At 38.9% G+C, this 19,158-nt stretch overlaps 1 protein-coding gene across 2 annotated transcripts in view; it reads left to right on the top strand.

Moving 5' to 3' along the window:
• The window catches only part of elg1 (enhanced level of genomic instability 1), a 204,063-nt gene that overhangs the window by 136,644 nt on the left and 48,261 nt on the right, over nt 1-19,158 (top strand). For both annotated transcript variants that reach the window (XM_067139451.2, XM_067139450.2), the window contains one exon: nt 6,760-6,842. In XM_067139451.2, the coding sequence (XP_066995552.2) occupies nt 6,760-6,842 (83 nt within the window). The remainder of the gene's footprint in view (nt 1-6,759; nt 6,843-19,158) is intronic.

Raw genomic sequence — 19,158 nt, 5'->3', positions numbered from 1 at the left:
AAAGAAAAAATTCAAAATGCAATTAGCCTACGGGAATTTGTAGAGTGAGTGATCCGAGTAGTAGTGGGACGTGAACATTTCGTTGTGCATGGTGCACATGTTATTGTGGAAAAGTACTCAAGGTTATTCTACTGAGCCCGCCCAGTGCGGTGAACTGAGGTGTGCTGTGTGAGACCAGTGCTGTGGGCCAGTACGCGGCCGCGTCGGAAGAGAACGGCGCTGTACGGGCTGGGCTGCCGGAGCCCGTGGGTTTGAAGTGCTGTGCGGTGGGCCTGGCTGCAGGACTCTGCCCCGATATTTGTTGCAATCCCATGACTCCTTTTTGGTTTCAACAACTATTTGTTTTGCTCTGTTTCTTTCATCTGTATACATCATCTGTGTCTGCATCAACCCTTGTTTGGAGCCATTTCCGATAAGCCTTCTTTTTACGTTTACAATCTGCTCTCACTTCATCATTCCACCAAGATGTTCGCTTTTTCCCGTCTTTACACACAGATGTTCCTGGGCATTCCCTTGATGTTGCTACTACAGCATCACTGTATGCCACCCATTCTCTTTCTATATCCTGAACCTGCTTACTGGCCACTGTTTGGAACTTCATTAATCTGTGTACTTCTGTATAATTTCCTCATCCTGGAGATTTTCTACCCGTATTCGTTTGCAGACAGATTTAACTTTCTCTGTCCTAGTCCTAGAGATACTCAGTTCACTACAGATCAGATAGTGGTCTGTATCATCGAAAAATCCCCGAAAAACCTGCACATTCCTAACAGATTTCCTGAATTTGGAGTCGGTTTAGATATAGTCTGTTAGGGGCAAAAGATCTTTCTAGGTCGACGCCCCGAACAAATAGCATAAAAGAAAAAAAATCTCTTATGGATCTGGTACCCCTATCCTCCCATGTGTAGCGGTGAATAACCTTATGCTTGAAGAATGTATTCGTAACTGCTAAACCCATACTAGCACAGAAGTCCAGCAGGCGCTCCCCATTCCTTTTAGCTTCCATATCTTCCCCACATTTACCAATCACCCTTTCGTATCCTTCAGTTCTATTTCCAACTCTCGCATTGAAATCACCCATTAACACTATCCTATCCTTGCTGTTGACCTTGACTATGTCACTCAATGCTTCGTAAAACTTGTCAATTTCATCCTCATCAGCATCCTCACAATTCTCATGCTAATTCCTCCAATTGCTAAATCTACTTGCATCATTTGCTCGTTTACGTGCCTAACAGAAACTATGTTGCGTGCAATAGCATTCCTGATGAACAGCCCTACCCCAGACTCTGCCCTACCATTTTTAACACCCGTTGAGTACACTTTATAATCTCCTATCTCTTCCTCGTAATCTCCCCTACCCGAATATCACTTACTTCTAACACAGCCAGATGCATCCTCCTTGCTGACTCGGACAGTTCTACTTTCTTTCTTCCATAAGCCCCATTAATATTGATAGCTCCCCATTGAATTCCATTTTGTTTGCCAAGTTGTTTCTAAGGAGTCCCTCGCCTGTGTAATGGGAGTGGGACTCTGTTACTCCCATAGGTCCGAGGCTTGCTTAAAATGTTCTGAGCTTGGTAAATTCATGAAGCAGGATGCTACCTTACTTACACATAGTCCAAGTGAGGATCTCTCCTCTAACGGGTTAGGGACCACGGTGGATTGTATAGCCCTAGCCGCCTGAGCACAAGGAGGGCCATGACTCAGAGTATGTCCGAGATGCCCACTCCCATTCCATAGCAACTGGTATCCCAACACTCAGGACCATTTACTAGGCCACTCAGCCGTTGCCCATGGTTCACAAACTAGGACGTGGCTACAATAACCCTCACCATGAACTATATGATTACACATACCTGAAAAATTCCCCTGTACTTTTAATAATTTTTAAAATTTGCTTTATGTTACACTGATACAGATAGATCTTACGGGGATGATGGGATAGGAAAGGGCCAGCAGTGGGAAGGAGGCAACTGTGGTCTCAGTTACGGTACAGTCCCAGCATTTGCCTGGTGTGAAGATGGGAAACCACGGAAAACCATTTTCAGGGCTGTGGAAGAGGGTTTTGAACCCACTATCTCCAGATTGCAAGCTAATAGTTTCACGACCCAAACCATGCAGCCACTTGCTCAGTAATTCCCTGCTATTAACTCTCCTAAATTAAGTCAACGTATTGGTTAAAGCAGAACATTTCACACCACATTTAAACTTTGAATTTTATTGATTGACTAATGCTCAATAGACATTCCAAAATAATTTCACAAGAAACTATTTCACGTACAAACAAAAGCAAACGTTCTATAAATAAATTTCTGCAAAAACTGGTGACATCACTGGTGTATGACTAGCAGGAAGTTACCAGGAAGACAGACCACCTGGCATGACACCAGGGACCACGTAATGCATAGCACCCTGGGCAGCTGAGAGTAAGGAAGTACAGCAGACAGATCACATTAAGGAGAGTAATTACTGTCTAATACATATTTTAATATTCTAATGAATTTCTCAACTTCAAGTTTACTAAGACCACATTTGTATTAGACAATAATTACTCCTCTTTTAATAATAGGATTTGTAAACAGAATGGATTAGCAGTGGGTGATCCAATATCGGGCATCCTTGCCGACATATTCATGGATTCAATCGAGCACAATGAAATAAAAGCAAAAATTAAAGGAATTGATTTATGGTTGAGATACGTAGAAGATACATTTGTAATTATAAACAAAGAGGTCACCAATTGTCAAGATGTTTTAGATAAGTTAAGTGAAATCGAACCCAATTTGAAATTTACTAAAAAGGACGGGATAGATAAGTCATTGAATTTTCTAGATGTAACAGCCACGCGTAAAGGTAACGCCTTTGAATTCCATATCTTTAGAGAGCCAACACAAACATCTACAATTATAAACAATTCCTCATTACACCTGAATTCACAAAAACAGGCAACTTTCCACAGTCTAATATACAGAGCGCTTAGAATTCCTCTATCTCCCAAGAATTTGAAGACAGAGTTAAATTATATTAAGAACCTTGCTAAACTGAATGGTTTCAAAGTAGAAATGATCAATCGACTGATCAATAAAATTAAGAAAAGGTTATCAACGAGTCTGATACCAGACAAAACAAGAAAGACTGAGTTTGCTACATTCACTTATAACAACCCAGCTATTTACCAGATTGCTAATGTATTCAAAAAACATAATTTTAATACAGCATTTAGAACTACTAACACAAACCATTCCATATTCATTAATCATAATAAAGTTAATTATGACAAAAATCGTTATTTGGGATCGGGAGTGTATAGACTTAAATGTTCACAGTATAATTATTCATATGTTGGACAAACTGGAAGAAGCTTTATGACAATATGGAACATGTTAACGCGGATGGGCATAGAAAGTACTCAGCGGTGAGCTTGCATATGAGAGAGACTGGCCACCTATTTGAATCCATAGAGAAAGATCTAGCGATAATTAGAAGAAAAAAAAAAAAAGAAGAAGAATGTTTTTTTTTTTCCTATTTGCTTTACGTCGCACCGACACAGATATGTCTTATGGCGACGATGGGATAGGAAAGGCCTAGGAATTGGAAGGAAGCAGCCGTGGCCTTAATTAAGGTACAGCCCCGGCATTTGCCTGGTGTGAAAATGGGAAACCGCGGAAAACCATCTTCAGGGCTGCCGACAGTGGGGCTCGAACCCACTATCTCCCGATTACTGGATACTGGCCGCACTTAAGCGACTGCAGCTATCGAGCTTGGTAGAGAAGAATGTTAAACAAACTAGAAAGTTTATATATATATTTAGACCAGACGTATAATAAGGATCAGAATCTTAACCTGAATCCGCCCAGCGTGCCATATATGGCACGGCAAACTACACAGTCTTCTTGGACTCTTATTATTGTAACCGCGCGCACTGTATCCAACGCTAAAAGTTACAACTTTATTCTCAAAAAATTCAATCTTGGGCGGATCCAGGTTAATGACGTCACAGACATTAAAAGTATATTACATGAATTAATGCCTAAATTATTAAATACGGATAGTTCAAATAAAGTTAGGATCCTTAATATATTTAATTCGTTATACTCTAAAGCTCCTTCCTTATCTTCAAATAGTAGGCCTACTTCCATCATATTTGATAACTCCGCCCCTTCGTCAACCTCGGCACAGTTAGCTCCACCCATCCTTTCCTCCCTTCCACACTCCTCAGTCCCTTCCCTGCCGAGTTCACTACTGCCTCTGCAGCACAGATCCAATACGAGAAACAGAGCCAACAGACTAACACAACGGAAGATAATGTGTAACAGCTTACAAAAAACACGTAAGTCCTCATCTATTCTAATCAGAGTCAAAGGATTCTCTCCGTGTGTTTACCCTTTTTACGACGTTCTTTCCTTCTCTTTCAGAGAACATTATTCCAGAATACTACTGGTATCTCTTGGCAAAGGTTCCCTACAATATTACCTGTATAAAGGACTAAATTTTCTACGATAATCAACTGACGCTTCGGTTTCCTCATTATTTATATCTTCATGTTTACGACATTAACAGTGGCCCTGAACACGTTTGCAAAACATAATTTTGTGTGCTTGTGTTAACGGCACTATTTTGTTGGCAATATACGCAATGTCACATTAGCTGAAATAACAGCCAATTTTTATTTGAACCAATTTTATTAGAATCACATAATTTTATAAGAAGTTGTTTTAGTCTCGGAATCATTAATTTTAGAATTACCATAGACAATGCTCCAATGATACGTTTTATTAATGTATCAATGTATTATTCACATTAAGTCTACCAATTTTTAGTAATCAGGTTACAAGGCTAATCTTTTAGCTTCTCTTTTAATATTATGTGTAACTTTTTAAGGTTGTATTTTAGGCTGAAGATGCCCTAAATTAGGGGCAAAACATGTCCCGAAAATATTAAGTATTAATATATTTATGTAACCCCTTATAAGTGGATGTAAAGTATTGAACAGGTGGTTTAATAAATACCTTCATTGTTTTTGAACTATAACAATTTTCAATACGGATCAATAATGAGGTTGATAACTTGTAATAAGTGGTACGTTCCGAGCTGTTAGTGGAGAGATGGTGTGGAATGACATTAGTGGACAAATAAATTTGAGTGGTTTCTTTAAAATTAGGAAAGATCACAATATGAAGGTAAAGTTGGAATTCAAGAGGACAAATTCGGACAAATATTCATGTATAGCAAGGGGAATTAGGGATTGGAATAACTTACCAAGGGAGATGTTCAATAAATTTCCAATTTCTTTGAAATCATTAAAGAAAAGGCTAGGAAAACAACAGATAGGGAATCTGCCACCTGGGCGACTGCCCTAAATGGAGATCAGTAGTGATCGATTGTCACTATGTTGCTTGCTAAGTCGTCTGGCTAACGGCCGTTCATATGCAGTACTTGTCTCAGCGACTCAGTTGGACTGTGAATGTCGAATGTGTTTAGCAATCTGTTGGCTCGCCTCTTTATGGTAGAACTGTGCATGACATAATTTGGTCTCATTGTATATTGCATCAGGTGATGTGTTTAATCTTTTATAAGCTATAAGAAGCCTGCAATTGAATTAGTATGCAAATGATTGATTATGTATTACATTAATACACTTGTTAATGTAGATTTTGTTCTATGATGGCATTTTAATGATATAAAATATTACATGAGTTGGCACTGGGTAACGTGGATCCTGATGTAAGCCGAAAGTGAGTTGATACACCTAAGCTTTGTCACGCTGTAGCTTGCTCGGCTATTATACTCTTAAGTTGATGGAAATACTTTGTGTTTGAAGTTTATTATATTCACTGTTCCAGCATTACTGGTGCAGTATGTATGTTCCATTCATGACACAACACTTTGACCTTAGGCTCATATAATGGACTTTACATTTCTCTAAAGATCAGTACCAATTACTTTGATTGTTATCTTGCCCATGCCAGTGGAATCATTCATCACCACCTCTCAAAATTACTATTTCTGAACCGTAGGTGGTGTCATATACAAGCTGAAGAAAATATATTCTACTATGTAATTCATTAGGGTGTGATGTATGCACTTTTGATTTTTGTGTCGATAATGTTTCAGTAATTTTGTAGCTAATTGTATGGATATGTTTTTGAGGCCTTAATCATTTGGGCTACCTTTGAAAGGTAGTTTTGTGGTGGTGGTGGTGGTGGTGGTGGTGGTTCTAATTGAGCATCAATATCGTGCATTGTCCTCTTTGGAAATAAGAAGTCAGAAGTCTGGGATTTATTTTCTTGTCTAGTATTGATCCTATATTTAGAATTTGATTACTGTTCCATGAACTGTACACCAGTTAGATATAATGATTCCAGGAAAATGCTATAGAAATTCTATGACAATGAACAATTTATGATTTTTAATCAACCCATGAAAATTCTTTGAGTGCCATAATGTTTCTGAATCATAACTCTACAGTACACAAAAGCAGAGAAATTAAGCACAACAGTATAAACTTGAATACAGAACTGTATTGGATTAACTAAGTGCGATCCACATTACTATATACCGACTTTGAACAGGCTGCTGCAGCATTTTAAAGCAGTCATTACTACACGTATTTAAAATGTTATTACCCTTCTCTACTAACATAATTATATTCATTCTTTCCTAATAAACATTTTAATAGCTTCTTTACTTTTCAGGTAATTTGTTTTATCCTTTGATATAGTACATTGAAATGAAGTGTAATTTGTCTTATTGCAGATAAGTCACAGAATAAGAAATCCAAAGAAAATGACTCGGAGGTACTACCTGGTAGTCTACCAGCTCTTATTTTAATAGACGAGGTAGGTAATTATCAGGCAGCAGATTTATACGTAACTACATATTAGGGGCAGTCAGATGAAAACCGAACTCCCGCCATAACACACATTCTGCACGAAAGGTGGCAACACTGTTGTTACGTATCGATACTGTCTTGCTGTGGTAGGAGAACTGCATAGTGACAGCTCACAGGTGCACGTTGTTGTTGGGTTATGTCTTTATTCGTGTGCGGTGTGTGTTCGTCCAGCTGTAGAAATGGATGCAAGCAAAGAAGCGTGGTTCGTTTTCTGGTGGCTGAGAGTGCTGGAGTATGCAAAACTCATCGCATGTCTGCTGTGTACGGCGAACACTGCATGTCGATGACAAGTGTGCACAAGTGGCATAGGAGATTCCGAGAAGGGCGCTCATCACTGCAAGACGTTGCTTGCCCAGGACTGGCCCATCGAGCCATTACTCCTGATGTGATAGGGCAGATTGATGGCCTTATCCGGGAAGACTGATGAATCACGGAGGAAGAAATTTGTGTTCAGGTCAGCATTAGCCATGGCTCCGTGCATGCCATTATCGAAGGTAACTTGTATTCCCGCAAAATTTACACACAGTGGGTTCTGAATCAACTGACGGAGGGACAAAAGATTGACAGAATGACGTCATGTCTGAGTCATTTGCAGCAGTACCATGAGGAAGAGTATGTGTTTCTGTCCCATATAATCACAGGGGATAAAATGCGGTGCCACCATTTTGAGCCTGAGAGCAAATGGCAAAGCCAGCAATGGAAACATCTAAATTCTCCCCTGTCAAAGAAATCCGAAGCTGTTCGCAAAAGTTCTGGTAAAGTCATGATGACCTTCTTCTTTGACTGCAGGGGTCCTCTGCTTGTTGACTTCCTTGAGCGTAGAATCACAATCAGTGCGCAGTGCTATGAATACACTGCGACACGCCATAAAGTCAAAACGCCCTGGACTGCTGTCGGACGGAGTCATCCTGTTGCATGATAATGCTCGACCCCATACTTCTGATCTGGCGAGAGCTACACTTCAGTGTTTTTGTTGGGAAACACTTCAACATCCTCTGTACATCGCAGATCTTTCGCTTTGTGATTTTTCACATTTTTGGCAAACTGAAGAAAGACATTCTTGGACATCTGTTTCATTCGGATGAGGAAGTGCAAGAGTGGGTGTGGTTGTGGATACGTCAGTGACCTACTTCTTTCTACAAAACTGGAATTGATCATCTCATCTCCCAATGGGATAAATGTATTATCATTTTTGGTAATTACTTTTGAATAAAACCATTCAATAGCAAATCACGTTGTAGCGGGTGTTCGGTTTTCATTTGACTAATCACAAAGTTTACACAAGGAGTAATTTTAATACTACCTATTCATTACAATTTATTCCACTATTGTGTGGTCAAATACACATAGAAATTACCAGAATTTTAAAGGTACATGTTTCGCCCACTATTTATTGGACATCATAAGCCTTGTTCAATCATAAAACATACACTGGTCTGAGGAATCTTAACAGTTTACATAAAACGTATTGATGAACACTTACAGGTGTTGATACTGTGGTTGCATAATGATTACAGCACAAAAAATATTGAATAATATAGATACATATACTAAAATCACTTTAAAAAATTAAAACGTTCATCTAAAAGTAATTGTCACACATTGTTTTTTAAAAGTAATCCATGCCTGACACTGAAATGGATCTTTTTGATAAAAAGCTTGAACAATATATATCACGCCTGGAGAACAGATTATCAAAACCAAGGCTTCACAGGATAAGAACAAACAGTTAAAAGATATAGTATTGATGAGGTTGAAGTCTAATATTTAAAATTAGGATGAAAATTCATAGTCGAATTGGAGGCGGTATAGATTAAGACATCTTGGAATGTTGGATAAAAATCGTAGTATGTCGAGAAGCGCTAAAAAACATCGAAGAATTTGTCGAAAACATTGCTAAAATTATCCGAATAAAAGAAGGTAGGTCAAATGACAATTTCGTGTAACCAGAAAATGCCTCATGTGACGTGGATGTCCATAGTAAACAGTGTTGTCATTTCATTCTCAAGATGTAACGTATATCCTAATGTATCTGCAGTGTTAGTCTGTTTACATTTAGATGAACGCTTTAATTTTTCAAAAAGATTTTAGTACATGCATCTATTTTATTCAATATTTTTTGTGCTGTAATCATTATGCAACCACAGTATCAACACCAGTAAATGTTCATCAATACGTTTTATGTAAATTGTTAAGATTCCTCAGATCAGTGTGTTTTTTAAGATTGAACGAGGCTGATGATGCCCAATAAATAGTGGGCGAAACATGTACCTTTAAAATTCTGGTAATTTCTATGTGTATTTGACCACACAATAGTGGAATAAATTGTATTGAATAGGTGGTATTAAAGGAGCCTCCGTGGCTCAGACGGCAGCGCGTCAGCCTCTCACCGCTGGATACCGTGGTTCACATCCTGGTCACTCCATGTGAGATTTGTGCTGGACAAAGCGGAGGCGGGACAGGTTTTTCTCCGGGTACTCCGGTTTTCCCTGTCATCTTTCATTCCAGCAACATTCTCCATTATCATTTCATAGCATTTATCACTCATTAATAAATCGCCTTGGGAGTGGCGACCCCATTGTAATAACAGCCTATATATCTTTCATTCATTACATCCCTGACCCGGTCAATGACTGGAAAACAGGTTGTAGGTTTTCATTTTCATTTTCAGGTGGTATTAAAATTACTCCTTGAGTAAACTTTGTGATTAGCTATTTTTCGATACGGAATAATGACGAGAATAATGGTTTGTAATTTCATTTGACTTACAAGAAATCTGCTTCATTTCCCACATTATGTCTTATTTACATTAAATCAATAAAAGTAAGCTTTCACCTGTGTGATACTTCCCCTTATACATATTATTATGGAAACTAATAATCAACCAAATTTGATAATATCTTTTCAGGTCAAGACATGTACTGTAAAAACGTGTTATGCCATGCTTTTCTGTATATTAAGTTTTAGTACATATTTTTCTTATTTTAGGGTTTAATACATAATTATACATGTTTTGGGATAAAGTGTGCAAGTACATAAAGTGCATGGTTATGCATTAAAAAAATAACAAAACACATTCCATATACTGTATATACTATGTACATCAATCAGCTGCCCCTACCATTATTTTGTTCTGCAGCTCAACAAATTTGAGATCATTGTTAGGTCGATATTTCTCTGCAAGTATCCCTTGCTGTACTAATGCTTTGTAAGCATATGCTGCAAATGGCCTTGAACACTATTATTGTTCCCGCCTTGTAATTATAGACCGTTCGAAAAATATGACAGCCTCTCTATAATTTATTATACACGAGTCTACTATGAAACTAAGATGCCGTGCAAAGTGACCGGTTATAGCAAAATTAACATTTAAAACTACAATTCAGTGATGTGGAGAGTGTACAAAACAGCAATCTAGAGGAGTAACGTATTTGAAGGCATTCTTAAATCAAATCTCTCTCACAGCTGTGGTGTAGCACATGTGGTCAAATAATTGATAGTTTAAATCTGACATCGTTCAAATATTTTTATGTAGATAGGTAGCTTCACTGCTTGAACACAGGTCAGTGTGTGCCACACACAAGCAATAATTCGCCACTGTTATGGTTTTTTGTGTGCCTTGCATCCTGCACTGCTGTACGGCCAGAATGAAGTCAAATCTTTCATTTGCCATGTATTCTATGGAAGAATACATCGACGTTCTCCCTATCTACGGGGAAGCAAGCTTGAAATGAAAATGAAAAGGTGTATGGCTTTTAGTGCCGGGAGTGTCCAAGGACATGTTTGGCTCGCCAGGTGCAGGTCTTTTGATTTGACCCCCATAGGCGACCTGCGCGTCGTTACGAGGATGAAATGATGATGAAGACGACACAAATACGCCCAACCCGCGTGCCAGCGAAATTAACCAATGATGGTTAAAATTCCCGACCCTGCCGGGAATCGAACCTGGGACCCCTGTGACCAAAGGCCAGCATGCTAACCATTTAGCCATGGAGCCAGACAGCAAGATTGAATTAGTTGTAGACACTACCTTTGTATCAAGAAACGTTCCACCAGGTGAGTTGGCCGTGCGGTTAGGGCCGCACAGCTTTGAGCTTGCATCCAGGAGATAGTGGGTTCGAACCCCACTGTCGGCAGTCCTGAAGATGGTTTTCCGAGGTTTCCCATTTTCACACCAGGCAAATGCGGGGGCTGTACCATGGCCTCTTCCCACTTCTAGACCTTTCCTATCCCATCGTCGCCATAGACCTATCTGTGTTGGTGCGACATAAAGCAAATTGAAATTTTTTTAAAAAATAATAAAAAAATTAAAAAAAGTACCCGGGCAGGTGACATCTGAGTGCAAAATCCAGGAATTATTGCTCTTTATACAAATGCAGTAGAACTGTAAATGTTGTATATCATACATTTATGCAGATGTTAATTAAATACATATTCACAAATTTCAATATTAATTCTCTTGGGAAAACTGCTGGATGCAGTAAAAGTAAGTTATTAAGTAAATAATTGTAATATCAATTATAAGCTAAATGAACAAGAAAAATATAATGTAACCCACACAGAACTTTAATAATATTTATCACTTTAAGAAAATTGTCGTTGCTATTAAGTTTTTTTTTTCATGTTTGCACATTCTGTTTGTAACTGAACTTTTGTGTAAGGTAATTATTGTAATTACTTTTCCCCGAATGAAATTTTCTCCAGAGAATTTCAATTTATATCTGTAGAAGTATCGCTCATCGGTAGGATATTCGCTGTGTTCTTTTCCGTGAGGGAGATAACTGTAAAATGCATTCTGCTGCCATGGAATCCACTGAGTTAACATTTGTAGGTCTGCGTATTTTGCTGAAATAATGGGTTTAGGTTTGCTTCATGTGGTTGAAATTTCCTTTGGTAGCAGGAGAGCATTTCTATGATGCCTTTTGATATCAGTTTCTTGAAAATAGGTATTGGTGAAGGATGTCTTGTAGGCAATAATTCCAGGTCTGTCAGTTGAAACTGTAAGCCATACTACTTTTGAGATTAGAAAAATTTGACTTGTAGTTGATTTCCTGCAATTTGTGAAAGGGCAATCCAAATTTTTTGAGTTAAAGATGTGAAATTTTTTAAATCTCTACATTGCATTTCATGGACTACTAGAGGTTTCCTTTACCTGGCATGTTCTGATGAATTTGTTATGGGGATTCTTTGGAATGCAGAGGTGAAAGAAGGTGCGGGCATGAATGGGTGGATATAGAAAAGATGGAAGATTAATTTAAAACTTAAAAATTTGTGATTTTATTTCTTCCTTTTTTTCTTTTGTTACTTTTAAAATTTTAAATATACACTTTGCTAAGTAAATAACAATTAATCAGGTACAAGGTCTGGCTCGTGAGCTTGAGTAACAATATTAGAAAGAAAAAAAAACACAACAATTTAACATTAGCTTGAAGCTTCCTAGTTACGAATTTAACAAGAGCACCATTGCTCCCTTAAATACATACTCAAGGAGACTGAGCTCCAAATTTTACACCAGTAGGACGAGCATCTTTGATCTGCACACTTACTTCCTAGGAGGCTATCCTCCAAAATTACAAGTTCCAGGCCTATTAAGGCACCTACATACATTCAAAAAAACAAAACAGTAGACACTTCTTAATCGCTCAACAGTCTGATTTACCAAGACACAAAATGAAAAAAAAGAAGTTGACCTTAACAGGGGTAACGAACACCCATTCTAAGTGGCCTTAATTAAAAACCAAAGGTTAAAGTTACTGGCCGAAAATCTAAATGTAAGGAGGCGAACTCTTGCACTCTTTTGGAATTTACCAGAACATCATTAAAACCCTATGTGGGCTTATGGCCCAAAGTTACAGAGACTAAGTCTATACTACGGAGGTGACTAGATAGCGAGAAAGTTTTAATTTACAAAATTAAGAGGTAGATTTTAAAGGTTACAAAATCATAGTCACCTCAATATCAAGTTCAAAAGGAATACAAGAGGGTACCACTCTTTATTCCCTAAGTTCGATTAAGTTCTTTAGACTAGTTTGAGAATTTACATTGAGGAAAATAAGGTACATTACGAAGGAATTTGGAACCTTCCCCTCGAACTATTTTCAAAGACTATTGCATGGTTAACGGGAGCCTGCCATTACCTTGAGCTGGTGGACCACCCAGCGATGGACGAGGCAGCCATTTTCCCTGCCTCCGTTACGAACACACTAAACCTCTTGACTGTAGTGATGACAAAGACAGTGTGGACCACCAGACCCAGGCATTTATAGTGGACAGGAAGGTTCCAGATTTCTCTGGGCTGAGGCCCTGACACACCCACAATTCCTATTGGTTAATTTAATAAATATAACAAATTTCTTATTGGCTGGAATATTAAATTGGCAGGAAGAGATTGAAGTGTTGATAACTTTAGAACACCAAAAATAATTTACAAACAATTCAGTTTTACCAACTAATGAATACCAAATTTATTTTGAATTTTAATTGTCCATCCTCTCATCAGGGGGAGCATCTAGGTTGGCAGTAGAGACCTCTGTCGAAAAAACGTTCAAACTTTTTCCGATTTCAATTTCAGATAGATGGCCTTCTAAAAGGCGCTTATTTTAAATGCGCAGCGTGGGTGTACCTCCGATACAGACCTTCACCCCTTAAAGTTCTTTCACGGTTGACACAGTTTTGAAATTTTACATTTTTAGAAAATTTCGAAGTTGAAGTTTGAAGTCTGAAAATTTCTTGATGGAGAGTTCATTTATAAGTTATTTTGCTGAACATAAGTCTTGAAATGTTTACACAGCAGTAGAAGTCTGGTAAGTAATGTCCAAGTTTGACAACAAGAGCAGCCACCACTGCCGATGCCAGGGTGGGGTCCCACAGACCCCACCAAGTACCCTCAGATACATCTCTCCCCTTACCTTGAAAGGGGTAGCCTTGGTGATGGTTGCCATGGACCAACTATTGAAGTTCTGCCCAATGATGAAGTGGGCGGTTGTGGAACCGCACCTCAGCCCTTGCCACTAATGATGGTGCTCATATTTGCTGTCATGAAGGAGACTGGACCAGAGTCGGGTGGGCCCTCGCCAGTTGTTGTGACCCTGCCGCAGATAACAGCAATAATTTTCTGGGCGACAGTGACTGTTTTTATGGAGAGAGGGTTTCTTTATATTTGTGTTAGGGGTGCAGATAAGGTGGGCGGCATCGAGGATGGGTGTATGGAAGGCCGGCTCGGTTTTGGAGACAGATGCGCACCGGAAGAAATGCATGTATGTTGATAAGGCAAATGGCCTCAACATTCAACTTATAAACTAAATTTTGAATTTTAAGATTCTAAGCTGTTAAGGAAAGAAATATAATTACGTTTTCACTGCCATGACACAGTGGCCTACACTGTAAACCAGGGATTTCATACGGGTATTACTTGTGACAAATGAACTCGAAAAATTCTTTCGGTTGCTGGGTTGCTCATCCAAAGGTTGACCGGTGTTAAGAAATCCAATATAATACACGGTCCATGAAATCTGGGGGCAAGCTTGCCTGGAGGTACAAAATTCTTCACCATGACCTGATCTCCAACCTTTAAATGGCTGGGTCTCTGTCCACAATCGTATCTCTCTTTAACTTTCTCATGGGAAGCCTTAAGGTTACTTTTAACCTTCTTCCACAGGTCTCTGATATTATTTGGATCTATTGTCTCTGGCAATATCTCATCGATGGACCATATATTAGACAGCAGCGTATTAGGTAGAAACTTAAACATGAGAGAGGCAGTTGTAAACTTATGGGACTTGTGAACAGCTGAATTTAGTGCAGAAGATAACCAATACAGAGAAGAAGATCAAAGCCGATCGAAGATTACGGTTAACCCGCTCAGCAAGAGATGGTTGTGGGTAATAAGCAGTAGTGACATGGGATATGGATAAGTCAGAACAATATTTGCGGAATAAATTAGAGGTGAATGCCTTAGCATTATCGGAGACTGCATATTGACAAGGACCAAAAGAAGCAAAAATAGTAATTAGGCAAGAAATTGTAGATTGAGCAGTAGCCAGTTTAGTCGGAAATATCCATGAAAATCTGGTGAAACAGTCTTCGCACACGAGTAAGAATTTGTTTCCGTTTCCCTTGGATTGAGGGAAGGGTCCAACATAATCTATATACAAACGCTCCATAGGGCGAGATGCTTGATGAGATGACAATAGCTCTAGCTTAGTAGATAAGGTGGGCTTACTAAGTAAGCAGGATTTACAGGCTTTAAAAATTTCCCTGATTTTGCCATCCATACTCTTCCAGATGAACATTTCTCTGATTTTCTCTCTGGTTTTGAAGATGCCTAAATGTCCCCCTAATGGGGTCTCATGATTATACGTGAAGATTATGAGCACAAGAACAGCTGGAACCACTACTTTCATCTTCTGATCATGCCTCGAAGAGCAGCACAGCACATACTCTCTTGTATTCCCTTTCAACTTGATATTGAGGTGACTATGATTTTGTAAATTAGAACTTTAGTCACCTCCGTAATATAGGCTTAGTCTCTGTAACTTTGGGCCATGAGCCCACATAGGGTTTTAATGATGTTCTGGTGAATTCCAAAAGAGTGTAAGAATTTGCCTCCTAACATTTTTGGCCAGTAACTTTAACCTTAGGTTTTTTAAATAAGGCCACTTAGGATGGGCGTTGGTTACCCGTGTTAAATTCAACTTCTTTTTTTCTTTTTTTTTTCCCTTGGTAAATCAGCTAGAGAAATGAATTTATTTATGGGTCCGTATTGAACTTTGATTAAACCAAATTAAAATAATAAGTAAGTTAAATCTACCTTTTTAATACACATGAAATAGTGTTTCGTAAAATACTAATTTCGACCTATTTAAAGGCCATCTTCAGTCATATCGCGTGTAGAACAGCGTATTTGAAACATAGTGGTTTTAAAGATGGTCTTAAAACTTAGAAGTTTGACACTATGAAAATGTCTATCCTGAGTAATTTGAGTTAACATTCCAGTATATATCTCCTCTGAGTCTATTGTTTAATATGACAGTGGTTGTTAGGAAAGAAATCTAGAAAATGAAGCAGCATCCTTGTTGAAAATCCTGTTCTTGAACGAATCTCAATTACACAATAATGGTACAGACACAACATGCGCTGTTGGAGTGCTGACAATCCCCACTTGATATGACAGTCAGCCTATCAAATACAATGGGGAGTGAATATATGGCGTGGATCCTGGGTGATCACCTTATTGGACCATACTTTTTTGAGGCCCATTTAAGAGGTGCAGTACTACCTGCACTTTCTCTGCCATGAACTCTCACTTCTGCTAGTGCCACTTGGAGAATGTTTAACGATGTGGTTTCAACAAGATGGAGCTCCACGACATAGGAAGTTAACTGTCCATAACCATCTGAACGAGAGATATCTGGGAAAATGGGTAGGAAGTCGAGGACCTGTCCTTTGGCCTGCCAGATCACTGGATTTAATGCCATTAGACTTCTTGCTGTGGGGCATTTGAAACAAAAGATTTACACCCAGGAGCCATAAAATCCTGAGTGCCTTCGACAACTCATCACCAATACCTGCAGATCTGTAACAGTGGCTGTGCTACAGTGCACTAGAATATCCATTCAGAGGCGTGCCTGGATGTGCCCAAACCAAGCAGGTCATCACTTCGAGCACTTGCTAACGTACAGCTTGGTTCCCCTACTGTCTTCGTCTGACCCTGATGACATATTGGCCTTTCTTATGGCCATATACACTTTCATTCACTGAAAATGTGCATAAAAGAGGATATGTTATTTATATTAAGAGATGGTTAAACATAAATAAGTAAATAAATAAAATTAAGAATATCCTTCCGTATTGACTCTGATTCAACTTTGCTGGGCTGAGTGGCTGGCCCTTTGACCCCAACTTGGCAGGTTTGATCCTTGCTCAGTCCGGTGGTATTTGAAGGTGCTCAAATACATTGGCCTTGTGTCCCTAGATTTACTGGCATGTAAAAGAACTCCTGCAGGACAAACTTCTGGCACCTCAGCATCTGAGAAAACTATAAAAACAGTTGGTGGGACATTTAGCCAATATTATTTTCATTAATTCAACTTAGATTCAGAGATGGTTTCCATCTTTCAATATTTATTTTCCTATATCACATATATCTAATATATAGATAGCATATGTATCTTTTTTATGTACATGTTTCATCTCTTATATGTGACATCACTGAATCGAAGTTAAACAAGTTATTAGTACAAAGCACCTATGGAAATCCGAGTAATATCGATTTCAATGGAAGACCTTGTTAAGTACAGGAGTTAACATGCTTTTTCCATTGCAAATTATGTACTTTAGTTACTATGATTATAACAAAGTTGTTATTAAGTATCATAAGCAGCCTTTGAAAACATGTAACCAACTGTAGTAGTAGTAATTCTTATCATGAAATATAGTCAAGACCAGCAATGGCGATGATGATGATGATGATGATGATGATGATGATGATGATAAGGCAACCAATCGCGTTGAGGAAGAGTTAACGGTTTGTTGGAAATCAGTTGAAAATATATTCATATAACAACACAAGCTCATCGGGAGCAGCTGGGAACACCAGAGGTTGTCTGTGGTAGGTGCAAGGAGAAAATTTGAACAAGGGAATCTCGAATTCAACGATGAAGTAATAACATGTATTTTAGATAATCGAGCAATAACAACATGTTTAAAAAGGACAGGACAGAAGTTCAGACCAACAGTATCATCAAAAAGATAAACAACATAAAACAAAGTTGAATACTCAGATTTACCAGCCACATTCAAAGTCAAAAGGAGTACTAATTTCTGATTAACAAAGATTCAAAGATTAATTTACAAATTTCTTTTCAGAGGTGGTACATAAGAAAAGGCACGAAGGCTGAAAACACGTGAGCAAAGTGCTGAACCCATTTGTGAGGAAGGGAGAGGAACGGGCATAGTGCAGAAGGATTTGTCCTGCAAATATTTTATTGAACTTCAAATGAAGGCTCGTAGAACACTACTTCAATAATTATGAAAATAGGTGTAGTGTACTATTCTTGAAAGTTTCTTGCCACAATTTACAGAGAAAGTTCATGTTGAATGAAAGAAAACAAAGCGCCACACTCACACATAGTTTATGGCTGCGTTAACAGAAAAGGGCAGGAGAAGTAATGTCACAGCTTGGACCCTGAAGAGCTGTGGGAGACAAAGTCCCTAAATGGATGTCCAGATGATCAGGAACAATAAAATTGCGTGTCGCACACGCTGCGAGGCTAGCACCCTCCATGCCTCACCGGAGTTGAAACTTGGAGTGAGGTGAAAGTGGAGTGACTCATCTTATATAGTGACACAGAAGGGAATCACTAGAACATACTGACGTGGCAAACAGCAGAGTAGACATGCAGAGCATTCAGTTGGTTGATGGCAGCCGGCGATAGCAGGTAGAAGTGGCGAGGCGATGCGAGGCGATGTGATGAAATGCGTTGATAACGAGGTAAATAAACGCAAATTAGCATTTTCTTCTGAATTGTAGTAGGAGGGTGTTATACAACATACCAGTCTAGTAAATTATTAGTTTAAAAGGCATTTATGTTTATTTATTCGTACTTAAATGATGCTTCTGGAATGCTGACGTTCAGTTCACTAATGGAAATTCAGGTCTGACTACCTATGCAGGGGCACCACAAGCTGGAATCAACTTCACCCCCAAGGCATTTATGTTAAATATATCTAAACAATGCAGCATTTAAAAGGTGTTTTTTTCTTCTCCTGTAAAATGGTGGTTATCATGTTCTTCCCCTTGGCTCCTCATGTATGACTGGGGGAAAAATTAAGGAAAATACCACATACGTGGTAATAAAAAGCTGCCTACATATAAAACCTGGCATTTTGTACATAGCACATGCAAGGATGTGATGTGGAAATATCCAGTTAATGTTAGTAGGAACAAGTATCGTGCCCAAATCATTAACCCTTTCCTAGCTGGTCCAGTTGTTCAAGGGATAAGTCCTTCTAGGCACTGCTGTAGCTAGTGTGGGCCTTATCAGCTACCAAGACAAGTTGCGAGAAGTCCTACGTGTGTGATGCAACCTGGTCTCCATGGGGTCCTTGGTACCTGGTCTCAGATCCCAGAGATCTGCCCGCTCAGGCAGTGACCTATTGGAGGGGCAGGCACATGGCAACAGCCCTCCTTCCTCTCTGCACAAGCCATGACTCTACAGTATATATTAGGCAACTGTGATGAGAGGCCGGGTGGCCTCTAGCAC

Source organism: Anabrus simplex, chromosome 2, assembly GCF_040414725.1.
Source record: "Anabrus simplex isolate iqAnaSimp1 chromosome 2, ASM4041472v1, whole genome shotgun sequence".
In the NCBI taxonomy this organism is placed as follows: domain Eukaryota; kingdom Metazoa; phylum Arthropoda; class Insecta; order Orthoptera; family Tettigoniidae; genus Anabrus; species Anabrus simplex.
Note: the sequence above shows the minus strand (reverse complement) of the source record. Positions and strands in the feature narration are given on the sequence as shown.